Source organism: Phaenicophaeus curvirostris, chromosome 15 (genome assembly GCF_032191515.1).
Source record: "Phaenicophaeus curvirostris isolate KB17595 chromosome 15, BPBGC_Pcur_1.0, whole genome shotgun sequence".
In the NCBI taxonomy this organism is placed as follows: Eukaryota; Metazoa; Chordata; class Aves; order Cuculiformes; family Cuculidae; genus Phaenicophaeus; species Phaenicophaeus curvirostris.
Window position 1 is genome coordinate 7,908,861 of NC_091406.1, and position 17,878 is coordinate 7,926,738.

The 17,878-nt window shown below is 42.2% G+C and overlaps 1 protein-coding gene across 2 annotated transcripts; it reads right to left on the reverse strand.

Moving 5' to 3' along the window:
- Positions 1 to 4,582: 4,582 nt before the first annotated feature.
- LOC138727041 (T-cell immunoglobulin and mucin domain-containing protein 4-like) lies at positions 4,583 to 17,351 on the reverse strand. Of its 2 annotated transcripts, XM_069869183.1 has the most exons (9): positions 17,231 to 17,351; positions 12,815 to 13,159; positions 11,326 to 11,751; positions 10,283 to 10,372; positions 7,175 to 7,227; positions 6,567 to 6,648; positions 6,322 to 6,416; positions 6,061 to 6,091; positions 4,583 to 5,192 (listed from the first exon to the last, which is right to left on the reverse strand). In XM_069869183.1, the coding sequence occupies exons 1-8, from the start codon at positions 17,277 to 17,279 to the stop codon at positions 6,068 to 6,070; spliced, it is 1,164 nt and encodes a 387-aa protein (XP_069725284.1). In that variant the 5' UTR covers positions 17,280 to 17,351; the 3' UTR covers positions 4,583 to 5,192; positions 6,061 to 6,067. The 2 variants fall into 2 exon arrangements, with proteins under 2 accessions (XP_069725284.1, XP_069725285.1); XM_069869184.1 differs by lacking the exon at positions 6,322 to 6,416.
- Between the last annotated feature and the right edge of the window lie 527 nt (positions 17,352 to 17,878).

Consider the following 17,878-nt stretch of genomic DNA (forward strand, 5'->3'; position numbering starts at 1 on the left):
TGTGGGAAGCCCCACTTTAATCTCAGTGACTCTCTTAGTTCTGAGCTCTCCTCAGAGTGATAATTTTGAGGGCCCCTTGCCAAGATCACAACCCTTTCTCATGAGCTTGAGAACAGGAGGGAGCAGATGCTGAGATGAGCTACGGGATGGTTAAAGGTTGACGTTTCTTTTGCCAAGTCATTGCTGCCACGGTGTGATTGCAGAAGGTGCTGAGTCTTGGGTTTATGTTTTAAATTAGTAAGAGAAATCTAAGCCACAGTGCTCCCAGTTAGGGTTAGACATCAGTGGGAAGAGGAAACAAAAAATACAGCTACCGTGGCCTCAGAGACGCAAGAAAACCAGGATGTAACCAAGACTTGTAGGAAACTGTATTGCTAGAAGGCACCTAAGCTGGAGCCCAGGCCAACCGTACCAAAATCTTGCCTGTGAGCCAGCCACAAGCTGAGCTCCCCCCCAGGAACTCCATCACAACTGGAGGAGGCTGCGCTTATTCTGCTTGGTGGCAGCAAATTTGTATCACCTTTACAGCCTCTTTTAATCTTTCCAGTTTTGCTGCTCTGTCTCTGTAGCTCAATTTTGCCATCTGCTGTCATGTCTGCGGCAACACGTCCGTTTCCTCTTTCTACCAGGCTAAAATTTTCCACTTTTTCATGCATTCATCTCACACAGTGCGGTTATCTCTGTTCTTTCCCCAAGTCCCATGATGCTATTTATTCTTATTTCTAATTTCCTATGTACTCAGCCACATTCTTCCCTTCTGCTTGCTCTTTCTTAAGCTCCAATTAGATTTCACCTTTGGAACCCAGAGATTTATTTATATTAACCTTAAAAAACGCCTAGAAAAGCAAACTGAGGCCAAGAAACAAACCCAGAAACATAATGAATTGTGCTGCTGAGATGGAAAGGGACCTTCAGAGCAGACAGCTCCAGTAAAGTCTATTAAGAAAGGTCTCTTATTAATCTCAAAATGATATTTAATTCGTTCCTCTGGTTTCTCTTTAAAGGATTTGTATTCCTAACTCAGCACTTGCCTTTTTTTTTCATACATCTTCCTGTTTTCTCATTAGCCAATCCTATGTCCCAGAATATTCACATCTCCCTTTTTAATTGCTTTTCTGTACCTCCTCCATAATAATCGGGTAGTTCAGTCATTATCTCTTCACGTCAGACCTCCTTTACCCAGTTTAATCGGTCATTGTGATGCAGAAAATTGTCCACAATGTACTGGGGTCCTGTGAAAATTATTACTTGGACCTAAAGCTATTATAAATCCGTCATTAATTAACCACCTTGCTCCATGGAGCAGACCCAGACTCCACAGATATAACACTGTTTAGGCTTAACGTGGACTCTGAACAAATGAAAACCTGCTTTGCTCTAGCCACAGGCCCCCAGTGCGAGCCCATAAATGCTTTAGTAACTTTAGCAGTTGAGGGCACTGGGGAGAGGCACTAAATGAGGATGATTTCAGGTTTTAGCACTTGCAATGTGAAAGGTGGCAGGAGGCAAGGTCAGGGAGGACTGTAGTTTTGGGGAAGTGGACAACAGTTCTAAAACAAATGCTTTTGCCGTTGTTGGCAGCTCTCTGGGAGATACAAGAGGCCAGGGTGAAGGTGCACATGGGCAGACTTTGGAGGGAGACCTGCATCAGCAAGTTCAATAGACAGCAACAAGTTGTAGCAAAGCAACTCTTGAGGAAACCTGCACCCCACAACACAAGGACACAAGCCTCGCAGCACTGCCACGGCCAGGCTGCTTTTTGCCAAAGGTTTCCCAGGCTGAAGCACTGGCCTCTGTAGGGCTTTGCAGCTCAAACCCTCCGTATTATATTAAGCTGCTGACCAGAGAGCTCTCTTGGCTGCAATACTTTATCTTTACTCAAGTGCACTTCTTTGCCTTCTAAGATAAAAGTCTTTATTTTTAAGAGTAACATTTCCAGATACCAATGACATGTTCCCCAACAGTCTTTTCTTTCTAAAAAGCTGCTGCTTTCATTCAGTTTTTCTTCACTAGACCCAGAAAATGCATTCCAGGGCTTCAGTTGCTTCTGGAAAACAGCATCTCTTTTTCCTTTAGCTAGGTTTTAAAAGGCTCCCTTTAGCCTTTCACTGAACATATTAACAGCTAGGGTCAGTTCCTCAGAAATTACTTCAGTATATTTTCATTTAAACTCTCCCACATTCCTCTCTCCCAATTGCCACTCTAGACCCAAACCTCAGTCTCAGTAACTGGGGTGGGTAAAAAGATAAATAAAAATGCTCAGAAACATAACTTACACTACAGCTTCCCTATAGCATTTCTGGGTTGTATTTCCACATGGCTGATTAGATCAAACTCACTTTGTAGGCTCCTATTTCTTCTGCCCTCATGCAGCTCCCCAGAACAGGTCCTCCATGTCCAGCCAGCACCACAATACACACAGGAACCTTCCTCAGAAAAAGCCAGACCTGCTCTCAAGAAGTCACTGGAGCAGAGCTAACTAATAAGAGCAAATGGATTGATTCAGCCCTGCCAGTTGGAAGCTGCAATAAGATACTGCTGCCTTAATTAGCAAATTAGCAGGTTTACTTGGGGGGTGGGGTGGGGAGGGGACAGTTTGCTTGTGTATATTTTTTTTTTTTAAAGGAGTACATCAAAACTGTTTGGAGGTTTTATTCCTTACAGATTTGTGTGGGATCCATGCCTAGAAGCAGAGCTGGTCACCAGCTCCCAGGTTCAGCACGTGCTATGTGCACTGGCAGACAGATTAACCAGCATGGGACAGACACAGATTTCAGTTAAGCAAACCCAACCTGTTTGGGGACTCTCCTCTGCTTCCCACAGTGTTGCTAGACCAGGGTGCGCAGTAGGGTGCTGAACCCAGGCGAGACTGAGAGGGACCCCAAAGAGGAACCTCTTCTGCCTACCCTTAAACTCGTGGCCCGTGAGAAATCATTGTGGAGTCAAAAAGCCTTGCCGCAGCCCTGAGCATGACTAGCGGGGAAGTCCAGTGCTGGCCCACAGAGTCTTAATCTGATCAAATGCTATTCCCACAATGTGCTCTTACTTCAAGTTGTTGCTGTCCAGAGATGCCAGAGCAGGGACTGGTGAACTTTAGGCAATGGAGATGACAAACTGTACATTCTGCCATGCCGTTCCCTTAGTCACTGCAGTAGAGTTAGTGAGGACCCCAATGACATATCCAAAGCTCTACTACAGATGATTCCCCAGCCTCCATGGCGAGCCCCAGTTCACTAATGCCCCCAGGCTGATTATCAACTGAGTCTTGTTTTTAAAGCCTGGATTTCAACCCAGCTGAAAGACAAGCAAAAACTCCTTCAGAAAGAATGCTGTTAGCAGAGTGAAATAATGGGCTTTTCTCTACCATACATTGCCAACCTGCTTCATGGCTGCTCAAAGGCTCCAGTTTTCTCAGCTGAGTAGAAGACAAGGTTAGTGCTGCAGAGCTATCATTATGGCAGCACTTACAGAGCTTCAGGATAACACGGAGGATTTCAGACTTCTGTGGACTGCTCTGTGCTGCCAACAGCCCTGTCTCCTGCTCAGGCACCCCAGGGCCAAGCCAAGGTCCACGGCATGGAGACGGGCTGTGCTTCTGTGCTAACCACACATATGCCCATGCTGCCCATGGTGTCCAAAACATCTTCATCCTCAGGGTCAACTCTAAGCACAACACAGGGACACACCTGAGCCGCTAAACAGCCACAGGCTGCTTGCCAGCTCAGCAATGCCAGTCCTAGGAATAGAGAGGCAGGTTTTGCCAGTGCCCCTGGGGATGAGACAGGAGCATGGGGACGGCTTGTTGTTGCAAAGAAGGACTGGGGACAAATTCTGTCCCCAGCAGCAGCCGCAAAGTTCTCCCTCATAGCCCTTCTGTCCCACTAGATGTAGCAGAAGGTAAATACCACCCTTCATCTCTTCTTCTTCTTTACTGTTTTTGTTGTCCCCAGACCCTTTTCGTAGACATCACAGGATTTTTGCCTATGCTGCTCAGAAAGGCTGAGGTGGTTCTCCCATTTCCCACGGGCATCCCAAAGGAGAGACAAGTTTCTAAGACGTGGCTGCACTCTGCATTGTGTTTCTCATCTGAACTTCTCTAAAAGATAAATTGGCAGCACTAGTAGCACTGGGCACTCCAGACTCATCCATACTAAACCCAGCCAGCCAGCACCATGCTAATCTGTGACTGGGTGCTGGGGCCCTAAAAAAGCAGCCTGGAGTTGCAGGTCTGCACCTTCAAGCAGAACCTTCCACGAGAGATGCTCCACAAGACCGTTGCTGTGGGGACCAAAAGGCAACCCCAAAAAGAAAAACCGATGAGGCATCCCCTGTGTACATTGGTGGGGGAGACATGGATTTACAAATGAGTGGTATGGGGTTTTGGGGGGGCAGGATAGAAAAATTTCCCTGCAAGTTGGTCACCTCTGAAAATGCTGCAGTGCTTCTTTGCGAAGCTGAGACAGCACACCAGTCATTTCAATACCTGGGGAATAACCAACTGCTGTTCAAATGCCTTAGGATGTGGCATAAAAAATACAATTGTTAGCAGTAAATTACAAAGTTTATTAACATCATCTCCAAGGGTCACTCAAACATGCTGAATCACAGGCAGCATTGGTACCCCTTAAGTAATCTGGGTTTTTGATTTATACTCGCAGCATTCTTGTGGCTTAATTTTCCTCTTGATTACAAAAAAGCAATAAGAACTTTATTTGCTGGGATTTTTTTCCTTTTTCTTTTGGCAATTTGAAGTTAGGCAGCATTCCATGTTATTTCTTCTCGCTTCTGTTCCTCCCAGTATAAGTTGTATTCAAGAAAGAGCATTAGTAAAAACAGAGAAAACCAAACTCAGCTCTGTAACATGATATTAGTAAAAAGGCAGATGCCAGAAACACCTATGAATAATGCATAAAGCACCTTCTCAAAGCAGCTTCTTTATGCAATGAGTTTTAAAGGTGACATGGCAAAATTTGCACAAAGATTTTAAATTTCCACAGCTGAAGCTTTGGCCTTTGGCTTACACCCACTGATATTTTGAGGGCTCATAAGCATCTTTCAATGCAGCATGAAACAGGCCCTTTTTATTTTCCATGGCATCTACAGATGATGTAGGAGTTCTTCACAGGTTAAAAATGGTATTTTCTCCTTCAGCGCCACTGAAAACTTTTTCAGGGTCTTCCTCTGATCTTAAGCTGTAGTGAAAAGCATAGATCACTATGGATGGGGCAAAAGCACATTGCTGCTTCTGACCATACTTTCTTATTTGGGACATCAGGCAATGCCTGAAACAGGTATCAGAATCGACTGAGTCCACTGACTACAACGTTCAATGTCTAATTTTTGCACCAGAGAAACGTTTACCTTGTTTGCATTCTTATAATGGATAGGAAAAGGCTGTTCAGATCTTATAACGACAGCCGTAGGGTAACCACCATGGAATTCAGAAAGAGTCCCTCTCTGGCCCCCATTCTGTACCTCCTAGGGGGAATATGCAGTGAGGGACCACCTACCACTGGCAAATTTGCAAATCTCCTTAACCAAGGAGAGTGTTAGAGGGTGCGGTGGCCCCACAAGAGCTGGAGGATTTATCTAGTGGTTTGCTGCACTACTGCTATGAGCCCTTTGTGGGCCCCATTCTTTGTGGAGCAGCATGAATTGCCACTCCATGAAGGACAGTCCATAAATCTGTTTCTGAGTAATCATTTTTCCCGTTGTTCATCATAACCATTTATCTCTTCATTTCTTAAAAATAACCCTGCCAGGGTCATGAGCTGGTATTTGACCAAAGATTAAAGCAGGTTAGGTACTTCCTTAAGTTAAGGTTGTTACATAACAGTAAGTACCAGCTGCTGAAGTTCTCCAGTGCTCTGGATGTCTGTTCATTGCTACATAAAAGCAGTATCGAGGAACCACTGTTTGATTTTCTGGGGTGAAGTTATCTGAAGCTGGCTCAGCAGCACAAGCCAATGCTACCCTCATTACAATCAGCGGCCAATACCTTCCTGCTTCTCAGAAAAAATTATAATTTAACTTTTAATAGAAAATTACAAAATGGATTACCTTTTTATTATAAGCTTCTTTGTGTGTTTACCTAGAAGCAAAATAATATTAATGTCACAATGGCAAAAAAGAAATCCATAATTCTAATGAATCCATCAAATAAGTTCAGAAGCAAAGATAGCAAGCTGCAAAATTTCTGTGGGCTAAGCAGGAAAGAAAGGATCTCATTCCAATTTGAGTTACACCAGTGTTTATCAGGAGCAATTCCAGGAAACTATGGGAACACTTTCCTAAAGGAAGAGCAAACGAGATCGGCCAGACCTGCAACAACTGAGTGTACAGGTTCTTTGAACAGGCTTCCTCCTGCTGCATCCCCACCAGCTCATGCTCCCTGGTCTCCTCATGGTGACACAGTCCTGGAGAAAAGGCCAGTAACTTCTATAAAATGAATGAAGTGCTGTCCCAGGGGCCATGGCAGATTTACCAGATTAACCAGGGATACCGAAGGATGTCTGCACTACGCCAGCATTAGAAACATTAATCAATACGTGCTTAGGGATACTTACGTTTCCAAAACAATGAGAGCATCAATATGAAAAGAATGAACACCACTATGAGACTTGCAATTAGAATGACATTGATGGGAAACTGGAAGGGAGAGAAGAAAACCTGAAAAGGATTTAGAAGCTTGTTTACTTTGGACATATCAGACTGACCAAGATAAACAACATTAATTACCTGTTAATTATTTAATATATCTTCTTCTGAGGCACTTGGCCCTAGATTCATCCCACTTAACATGGACTTCTTAGTAAAGTGTCAAAAGTAGGAAATCAGTCACTCTCATCCTTCTCTTAAGTAGAGACCGGGAAGTATAACAACTGTCCTAAATTGCCTTATTCCTGGTCACACCCTGAAGGTCACTCTGCCTGTCTTACAGAGATGTCAGGGGGGTGAGATTTTTCTGAAGCACCCAAGCCAAATGGGATGGATGCAGCTTTGGCTCTATCCACTATAAAGATGAATAGATGGTTCTTGAGCTCCTAAACAAAAGTTCAAGTTACTGTTTGCAAACACTGTCCTTTTAGCATGAATACATTGAAAAATCACTACAACGTCCTGCTACCCTTCCGGCTTCTAGCTAAACACTCTTGAAATATAAAGGAAGTTTTACCTTATCTCCTTTACCACCATGTCCAGCCTTGCCATTTGAACTTGCTGGAATCTCTGAAAATAAAAAAGATGAAAATTATTACTGGCACAGGCACATGAAGGAATGAGGGCCACTGTGGTTGCCACTGCTTTAATCAGCGAGTAATGAACTCTCAGGGAATGAGAAGGGCAAAATCTGGCCCTGAGAACGAGAAATAAAGCACCTTGCAGCCAAAAGGGAACAATCTGTTTCCACCACAAATGGTGTATCCGTCAGTCATTGGTCTATGTCTGTCTCCGTCAAGGAAAGAAGAGGCTTCCCAGGGACAAATCATGAAACAAGGCAGTAGAAACTCATCTGCTGTAAAGGAGTTTTCATTTCTGTAAGCATGATAAGATGTCGTAGAGAGCAGAGGTAATAAACAAGGTACAAGTCTAAGTGGAGGATTTGCCTCAGTTTAGTTATGGTCAGACTTACGTGTGATTGCAGGTTTTGAAAGCTACATTAAATCTGAAGACCACAGTAAATAATTTTATGTTCAGATAATTTACCACAGATTAAAAAAAGCTCTCTGAGGGTGACACATTTTTTTCTATCTAGGGATATTAAGTATGATTCAGTTCTAGTTTTCTAAGCTTTGTAAATAGGGATGAACTAAATAAGTACTGAAGAACTCTTGCATCAAACTTTTCTGCTGTTATACTCTGATCCTAATCTCTTACTTTTGCTATTGAATTTAAAGTCATAAATGTTAATCTAGGCTTGGGCCTTGGTTCATCATGACCTCATGCTACAAAGTACTGAAGTATTAAAGTATTTGGAATACTGTATCTGTCACAGGAAGCACCAGATATTTGGCAGCATCTTAGAAGAGTCACTCAACTTAGTGAACCAAAACCTCAGCTTAAATCTTGTGACAGGAAAGCTCCTATGTCTTAGGTCATGCCTTAATGTATAGAAAGACTGTGATGAGTAGTGCTTTCAAATGTTTAACAGGAGAACAACCATGAGGCCCCCATCTATGCAAAAGGTACCAGGGACAGGATGAGTCATTTGTTGAGGCACGTATATGTAACACTCTTGCGCCCAGGACCGCTGCCAATGGAAACTTCACATGCATGAGACACCTCAAATGTCACATGGTGATGGGGTGATCAGATGGTCACAAATAATCCCACTAGAAAAAAAATTGCTTTACAGCAATTGTAATTGTAACTTTTCAGAGCACATAATTCAGTGAATAACCTAGTCTCCCTCAAATTTCTCACTTATGATCAGCTCTCCATGAAAGCTGAGTTGATTTGTCTCTGTGTACCAAATAATGTGCTTGCATTTTATCAAAGACATGGACAGGGTACAGATAACTCATATATATGCAACTGTAGTTAGAAGCTGGGAAGGGAAGAAATGTTCTGTAGTTCAGTAGAACCACCCCGAACACAAGAAGTGCACATCTCACTCTAACCTACATGGTCCACAAGTCAAAACTAAACTTTCTAGCAGCATGCGGCAGCCTGGCCGATGGGAGCAACTACGGCTGCTTCCTCTCCTCACCTGAAGGACCAAGAGTTCTCTTCAGAGTTTGAAGCATGGTTGGCCTTGGTGGGGTTCTTGCTGGGGGAAAGCAGGCAAAGGTTAAAAAAAAGAAGGAAAATCATAGCCCGGTTAGCAGGAATGAACCACCCCAGCTAATCCAACCTATATGGCAAGAATTATGTTTAGAGATGGAGAGGTCTCTCAACCATGGATTTGTCTTACAGCTGCTGTGCTAATATTAATGCAGAGTTCAGCAATGAGTTTGCCTTTCCTTCCCTTACAATAAGACTGAAGTTGGTCCATTTAGTGCATTATTTTACAGTGTAAAAGGAGACAGAGTCAAGAACTTAACTTGGTTTATGGCTGTTACTAGACAGTGCTCAGTTATGCTGCAGCTTTTTCACGCATTATGACAGTTTGGCTCTCGGAAATAGCATTACACAAGTTTTTACATCAGTGGGAGTGCATATGACTCATAAGCGTGGTATATTTTCTGGTGTTATTGCTTTTGTTGTGGCTCTTTCTAGCCCACAATCACAACTTCAGTTGCCTCCAGAGTCCTGAAGCTAAGACCTTTTGCAAAACTTCCTATTTACCATGGCAGAATGTAGGCATTATCCAGAACTATACCAGAAAGATGACAAGTGAGACAGGGGTTAGAAACCCTCACAAATGCTCAAGAGACCAGTTTAATCTTAGTTCTGTGAGCCTTTTCCAGCAGCATTAAGGAACAGTTTCCTAACGTCTATATCTGCTGTAAGGCTCTAGTTCTAGCAAAAAAGACCTGCAAAAAAATCTAAATACTGTGTTTTCAAGAAAGAAATGATTCTTGGCACTAGTTGAAGCTAAAAGGACTCTCTTGACAGCCAAATATGACACGTCATCCTTGAATTCTAACTTTTCTTTTTAAAAATCTTCATTTGAGGGCATCTGGTGGGCAGATTATCACACCCAAATAATTTGAGCCATTCTACTTTTATACTTGACTGAGAGACATACAGTGCAAACCTTATGTAAGTTTGTTCATTTCTCATATATGATATGATTCCATATACCCATTCCTTTTCTTTTGAAGGAATGACTGATAGTTGTGGTAATTGACTGATGCTTTCCATCATGACCAAGGGCAAATATTGAGCACTGGAGAGCTGAGCCTGCAGCCACACCCAGCTGAACTATTCAGTGAGGTTCAAAGCTCACAACGCTCAGGGAGAATTTAGAATGGAAAGCTCAGTGAATTCACAGTGATGAGAAATTAGATATCTGAGAATTCAGCTTGGATGGTGACAAAGACCAATTCTTAATTTCTCTCAGATCTGACATATTGACAGTAGTAAGTGATTCAAAATTTACTTCCTTGGGAGGCTTAAAAATGTGGTTTTCTCAGTTCTAGTTACATCCTGGTTTCAAACAATTTCTGTGTGGACCCCAGATACCTCTTATTTCCAGACACAGTGAATAGCTCCATGTATGTGTAGGTGTAGGTGTATATGTTTGGTACACTCTGAAGGATAGTCAATACTTATTGTTTATGACGACTTCTTAATTTCTCTGAACATGTAACTTCTGACTTTGCAACATTATCCTACTCACCTTCAGTTGGCAGATCTTCCACCATGAGGGAAATGTCAGTATTTTCAGTTACCTCCGCAGTCAGAAGCGTACTTCGGAATTCGGTAATCACTGGAACAAAGTCAAAAGTAACATTTATAAAGATCACAGATTAGAGAAGTCCTCATATGGTGTTCAAAATTGCTTGCACAGTTCTGTACCTGCAGCTAAGAGGTGAAAATCTACACTTCAATTTTCACGTCTGCAGCTCATCCTACCCAGATAACAGATGCACACTACTAGCATGGCCAGTGGTCAAATGTTTCAGCTGTTCAGATGTTTCAGCTGTTCAGCTGTGGATGTAATTAATTGTTAGCAAGTTTAACTGGGGCACACTGTTATGGCTGGAAGGCTACAGATGATATTAAAAAGCTGTCCTCAGTGGTTCAGGTCAGAAAGAACTTTGAGTGATAGAAGACCCAAGAAAGTCACAAAAGACAGCCTTACATGCAGACATCAATCTGTAGAAAAGAAATCATTGATGTGGATAAAACTTAGGAATGGTTAGGATAATAAGAGGTCACTCTGATCGACTGAATAATAATAACAACAACAGCCTTTATATGGGATGACAATATAAGCAGTTAACTTTAAGCATGGTTTGAATTCTTACTGACTTTATCACTCAAGCAGAATGCTCTCTAAACTAATCTTTTTAGCAGGTCATTTCAATTGTCTTTCTCAAAGCAAGAAAGAATCTAACGTTAAGTGAATCTCTCTTACTCCATCTCCAGTGCAGTACTTTGTCTTTCTGTTGTACTTCATGAGGTTTCTGTCACATTATTTCTCCAGCCTGGTAAAACACCCCTGAATACAAGCCAAACTCTTTGTTATCACACTCCAGTTTGGCATCATCTACAACACTTGATCTGTGTTTCCTTAAATCTCCTGAGACATACCTGTAGGCATCTTGGAGAAAATTTCTAAGCTACAAATATAATTATCTGGAGAGTCTCTGTGATGCATGAGTGAGGCTAACACACATCATCTTTGTTACACAGAAAGAAAGAATTGGTGCTTGTTACCCTTTGTGCCTCCAGGAAGAGGGACAGACTCTCCTGAGCAGAACAGATCATCTTCTTCAGTCCCCATGTCAGTTGCTTGGAAATCAGTTGAAAAGTCTGGGAGAGCACTGGTAGTCACCGTAGTTTCAGGAAAAGTGTATTTTGTCGTCACAGCAAATGTTGGAGGAGCAATAGTCACCAGCGTAATTACTGGTGGAAACGTAGTGGGTGTTGTTTCTTCAGGGATGGTGGTTGTCAGGAGGACAGCAGTTTCTGCTGTTGTTTGATGGTCAGTGGGTGTAGTTGTTGGGAAGGTAGTTGTTAGGAGGACAGTAGTCTTAGCTGTTGTTTGATGATCAGAGGTTGCTTGGGGAGAAAAAGTTGTTTTCCTGAAATGTGTTGGGGAATCTGGAGCCTTTCTCGTGGTAGTTCTTATCACTGGAGGGGCTGCATGGAAAAAAAAATAAGCTAAAAAAAATGCAAAATCAGAGCATTCACAAGTAACACTGAGGAAAGCCAACCCAGAAAGGAATGAAAATTATCTACTGCTAAAATACTAAGAACGAAGGTGGGAGAGTCACAATTTTAAAAGTTTTTTTCAGTTAACAGAAAACATGCCCCAGACAGAACATTTCCTAGATTTACAGCTTTCCTTTTATTTTGGTAGGTCTCAAACACACCCTCTGGTCACAGATGAACTCTTACAGAAATGGAAGAGCCAGAACTTTGTGTGGTAGAACCCAAAAACTTGCAAACTTTGTGATTTTTCTTTTTAATGCCTTTGTAAAAATAAAATAGTTCAATTTTCAGCTACAAGCTTTTTGTTAATCTTTTAAACTAGTCTTTATTTTTATGAGCTATTGAGTCTGTTGCCCTCAGACTCAGGGACAGATATGGAATTGCAGCGTTTTCCCCTCACTCTCCTGCTACAGCCCTTACAACATTCATTCAAGAAAAACAATGCATTTCAGTAGTGTGGAGGGTGAGTAACATCTCTTTTTTCATGTTTTGCAATGCTTTTCAGCCTCTTCTTGACTTTGTATGACACTTACATTATCCTGCAGCTCAGCAAAATAATAGGAAAGGGAAAAAGTCCTTCTAGACCCTGAAAGAGTTTCCAAATACAAGGGTATCCTCATGACATAAGCCTAAAAAGTCTTTTTGGTAATGAGGTGAACACAAAATGAAAAACTGAATTTCACACTAAGGCTTCTTCAAATCTCTTTTTAAATTCCATTATCTTTTAAATTTCAGATATAGTAACAAAATAAAAAAAAATATTTCATTTCAAAGGCAAAAAAGGACAAAGGTTACTATTTTCTCAGCAAAACTGCTCATTGAATACAGTTCAAATTGGCAACTGGTTGCAGACCTCCTTCAAAAACTCTGTAATTTTAAAAAAATCGCTTTTTGCTAAAAAAGAAAAAGCACAGGTAAACTCTATCTTTAAACTCATATCCAGTGAGAGATTTCTCCCTACCGATGGTGTCACAAGGGCCCCCAAACTCACCTCTGACCACCTCCAGCTGTATGTTCTTTTTGATGTCATTGAACCAGCCTGGGATCTCTACGCGGCAGCAGTATGTACCCGCATCTCCTGCTGTCACTTTCCCAATGGTGAGAGACACGTCTCCATAGGAAATATAGCCCTGGAGATTGTATCTCTGAGATTTTCTGTACGTCACCCTGTTCCCAGTGGTGTGCAAAATTTTGTTATTGCACTTCGAATTTGGGCAGGAGCCTCTGCCCCAGCACATATCGGAGATGTCCTTTTGTCGAGCCACCTGGTAGAAGCAAGGCAATGTAACAGGTTGTCCTATTACTCCTCTAACAACGGCTTCAGATGCAGTGTGGGCTGCAAGAAAACAAGAAAAGATGAGAAAACAAGAAAAGAACAAGATAAGATGAGTGTTGGCAGTCTTTCATGCACGATGCTACCTATGCAACACAAGGAGACAGGAAAAGAAACACTCCTGTCTGCAGACAGACCATATTTCCTGACTGCCTGAGCCTCCCCCAGCAGTCACTGGCAGCTAATGGTCCAGGGCACAAAGGGTGACAGCCAGGAGCTCACAGGCACTGGCTTGTTGCTGCTCTCGACCCAGCCAGCTGCTCATAAAACACATCACTCACATCAAACACATCATGAGCAAACCTCAGGTCTGCTGCTGGCAGACGAAGTGCAGACTAGACTTGCGAAAAAGAGGTCTCTGCTCTCATCCCATCTCCTCTCCTAAGAGATGGTTTGAAAATTGTTCAGAAACCTAGTGTGAAAAACATCTGGTTTTCTCAGCCCACCATCAGCTCCTTCAAAATAGAAATGCAGTCCTAGTTGTCTTTCACTGACATTCCCAATAGCAGGGTCCAAAATATTTATTCATGTGTGAAATTCACCTAATTAAGCTGGCAAAGAAGTGGGATCTATCTATGGGAACATGTTCTCAGAAAGTGCACGGTTTTTTCAGTTTCTGAGCAAGCCCTGCCAATACGCTACTTACCTTGCAAACTACTGTGTACACAGAGGCTTTAACAGCTAGTGTTATACTGACGTGGAAAAGGTCATATTGCATGCTTTCCTTGTGCTCTTAACGACCAGCTGTACTTGCTGTTTGCTGTCAATACATATCTTAGCACGTGGTTTGAATCTTCACTATGTATCGTTCCCTCTTAACAGTCCATGCAGTTCCCAAATGGCCCTAAGAGGAATTTCTAATCTAAAATATTGTCATATAGGAGCATTTTCTGGTGGCAGCTAGTGGTCCATGGCACAACCAGGTGGAAACACTCTGGTGCCTTGTACCTTCCTCCTCCTTCCTCTCTTTCTTCCTTTCTTTCTTTCCTTCTTTATTCTTGAATAAGCTCAGGGTTCTGCTTCTTTCAAAGAGAGGAGCAGGCGAACTTTCATGTCAATTTTCATGTAAGCCTTTTCAGGTTTACATTGCTCTAGTCTGTGTTGGTTCTCCTATCTTGTTGCCTCTTCTCCCCACTTTATCACTTACGTATGTTATCACTTACATACATAACTGAGGGACCTACAGAACATCCAGATCTGGTCCTCCACTGCAGCAAGAGGATTATCCTGCAGATCTCATGTCTCACGGCCAGCTTGCTTACCCCAAAGAGGACTTACAGCAGTTGCTGCTATTATCACCAGCTTTGGCCTTGGTTTGCCAAACAATTCTGTTTTGCCAGCTATTTGAATGCCTTTTCTTTTTGGCGTGACTCCCAGATAGCAAACAGATGCTTCCAACTGTGTCCATGTCTCTTTTGTTTTGTCTTTAATGGACTATTCCCCAGGTGAGGTTTTAGTCTGTGGCAGGCTGCCTCATGACTTGTTATTGCAATGACATTTCAGCTTCATTACTGCTTACCCCATTGGCAAGATTTGAACAAGCCAACTTGTTCAGGTTTCCACAGCTCCAAATGCTAAAAGAGTAGAGGCAGACAAAATGACATGCAGTATGGTGTGAAGGGCAGAAGCTCTTGCAGTGAAATGAAGGTAGGATGTGCCAAAAAATGAATTCCTGAATACAGGATAAGGCTTTGCAAGATGACTGCTTGTTTTATTCCTTGGAAAGGGTAGGTTCATTTGCCTTGTTACAGCAAAACAAACAGAGAGAGCTGCCTCTTTCTGTGATAACAGAACAAAACAGTTCATCTAGTTGACCTTGAACGTGTTCCTAGGGGAGCAGGGGTTAGTCACTGAGCAGGTTAACACATATTTTCAAGTCATCTCAACAAAGATGTACTATTCCTGGAGTTAAGGTTACTGCTGATTGAAGAGAAATGCACTAATTTTCTTTTCTTATTTCATCACAGTCCTGCACAGCACAAAAGCAGATTCATTAAGCAACGCTTTAACTAAAGTTTGCCTGCTCTTCTCTTTGAAAGAAACAGAGCCCTGAGCTTCTCAAATAAAGAAAGAAAGTAAGAAAGAAGAAGGAAGGCACAAGGCACCAGAGTGTCTCCAGTAGAGTTTCCCAACAGTATTGGTGCTACAAAGTTACAGGTTTTGCAGTTTCAAATCCCCTTTTAATTTATGTGAGGCTAATATTGTTAACATCTGCCTGCACTGCAGGTTGGCTTGGAAAGTTTCAGTACTGCACTAGACTCGATTCAACAGTGTGAGCCTCTGAAAGAACTAAATAACTTCCTTCCCAGGTGCAGCCTATTCCACAGACATGTTTTCCAAAAGAAATATTAGTAAATAAGACTGAATTAGCTAGTCTTTGAAATTAAGAGATTGCCTTGCCAATGGCAGAGTCCCTCCTAGGCATCCAGATTCAATCCAAGGCACGCTGAGCATCAGCTATGCCCGAGTAGTCCCACTGAAGTCAGTAAGGTTTGCCACTCTCCATCCTTAATCCAAGAGAGAAATGGACTCCAGACACTCAGTGTATCTTCCAAATTAGAAAGGGGTATTCATAATTGCTCAGATCATACAGATATACACAAATTTAATTATAGTCTCTCTTGAACTCTCAGTGATTCCAATAAGTGGTGGTGTAGTGTTCCTGTAGACTGGTTCATTCAATGGACAAAGACGTACAGCCTCCAGCCAAGACAGCTGCTTGAAAAAGCTTTTTGTTTTTGTGATCTATTTCTGGAATAATTTTCCTTCTTTGTAGAAGATACTTGGCTTCTTTTCCCTAGCAACACTGTTTATTTCTTCTTGAACCTTCTGTACTGATGAAATTACAGAGAAAATGACTGATAAAAAATGAAAGAAGCATTTAATTGCCCACTCTACTGGTATCAAGACTACCCATTCTCAGCACTGAGCCAAGTTAAAGACAAGGTAACAAAAACTCATTCTCAGCCTTCTGTAGCTCTGTACATAAGAAAGGTTTTGAAAATAAGACTGAATGGAGGTGAGTCCCTCCAATTTATCTTGACACTGGAGGTAAGGCAGGGAGAGAGCCCCCCTGTTTCTTCTGCTGAGACTCGTAAAACACAAAAAATATTATGGAATTCCCTGGAGTACAGCAAAGTGCCAGCAAAATTCCACTCACACAGCAGACACCGTGGAGGTTGTGTTACCTTGTCTCAATGGGGCACAAATCACCTCTTGCTCCTCAGTGTATTCTGCTGCTGACCAAATTTTTCCACTACTTTTCATGTACTTTAAGAACATTGCAGCTTCCCTAGATTTTATACATAATATTTCATCCTGCTAGATGTTATCCAATTAATACTTAGTCATCTGAGACAATTTCCTGAAATGCTTCAGTGATTTAAAAGCACAACTCCCATTAGGAGCTCATGCGCGATGGAAAGTAGGTGAACTCACATTCTTGAGCAATCTCAGACAATTTGGAAACTGCACTGCTGGTGCCTAAATGCACATCCAGAAATGAAGCATGTACTAACCATGCTTGCAAGACCCAGCCTCCCAAGTCACCTTTCTTGGACTTTATTAGGATTCAGATTTTAGATGGGTCAACTGAATATTTGGGAGTAAAAGGAGAAGGATCTCCAGCCCTGCTTTCCCATATTCAGTTCAGAGCAGCAGACAGACCCCAGTATTTCAGAAAATCCTTTCTTTATCATGTATATACATTCATTACTCTGTCAATATTTCAGTTCTCTAGCTTGAGCTGTGTCAGCACTGTAGCACAGTGGAGAAAAAGATGAAGAAGCAAAGCCAGCAGTATGCATTCAAAAATAGTAAATAAGTAATATAGTTTGGGGGGACATGGGAACTAACCAAGCCTATACACAGAAGAAACCACAAATATTTCTATAAAGAAAGAAAAAAAACCCAAACTTGATCAGTATTAACTCAGCAAGTTATGAAAAAATTTTATGGTTTGTATACAATTATGAACTTTTCATCATTTTGTTTTCACAAAACAAGTGGCTTTTTTTTAATTTTGCAAGATTTTTGTTTTCTTAGCAAGCACACAAAAAGCAGGTGAAGACTCACCTATAAAGGTCTGTATCGTAATCCAGAGAAGGAGCACAAAATGGGACATTTTAGCTGATGGAGACTCCAGGGCAGAGAGTAGAAGAGAAAACTAGACCTTACACTTTCCAGAAATGCTGAGTGAGCCCCACTGGTGTTTTTTTTCTCCACTTCCAGATTTTATGTACCACAACTGCTTCTTTCCTACACTTCCGGACAGAGGCTGGTCAAGAGAAATGATTCTCCAGCTTATATTTAGCAATGGTGCAGCCTCACGTGGAGCATTCTGTGCAGTTGAGGACCCCACAATTTAAGAATGATACTAAGGTGCTTGAATGTGTCCACAGACCAAGAAAACTGGTGGAAGGCCTGGAAGGCATATCCAGTGAGGAGTGGCTGAAGACTCTGGGTTTGTCTACTTTGGAGAAAAGGAAGCTAAGGGGTGACCTCATTGCTCTCTAAAGCTTCCCAAGGAGGCAAAATGGAGAGGGAGGTGCTGGTCTCTTCTCCCTGGTATCTAGTGACAGGACACATGGGAATGATTCAAAGCTGCACCAGGGGAGGTGTAGACTGGGCGCTGGGAAGTATTTCTTTACCGAGAGGGTGGTCAAACACTGGAACAGGCTTCCTAGAGGGCTGGCAGATGCCCCAGGCCATTCAGTGCTTAGG

Coding starts and splice junctions, on each gene's coding strand:
- LOC138727041 (XM_069869183.1), bottom strand. CDS start 17,279: ATGTCCCATTTTGTGCTCCTTCTCTGGATTACGATACAGACCTTTATA. Junction 6,417..6,566: donor GCTCTCATTGTTTTGGAAAC/GTAAGTATCCCT, acceptor CCTTTTCTCCAG/GACTGTGTCACCATGAGGAG. Junction 6,092..6,321: donor TGTACACTCAGTTGTTGCAG/GTCTGGCCGATC, acceptor TTTTGCTTCTAG/GTAAACACACAAAGAAGCTT.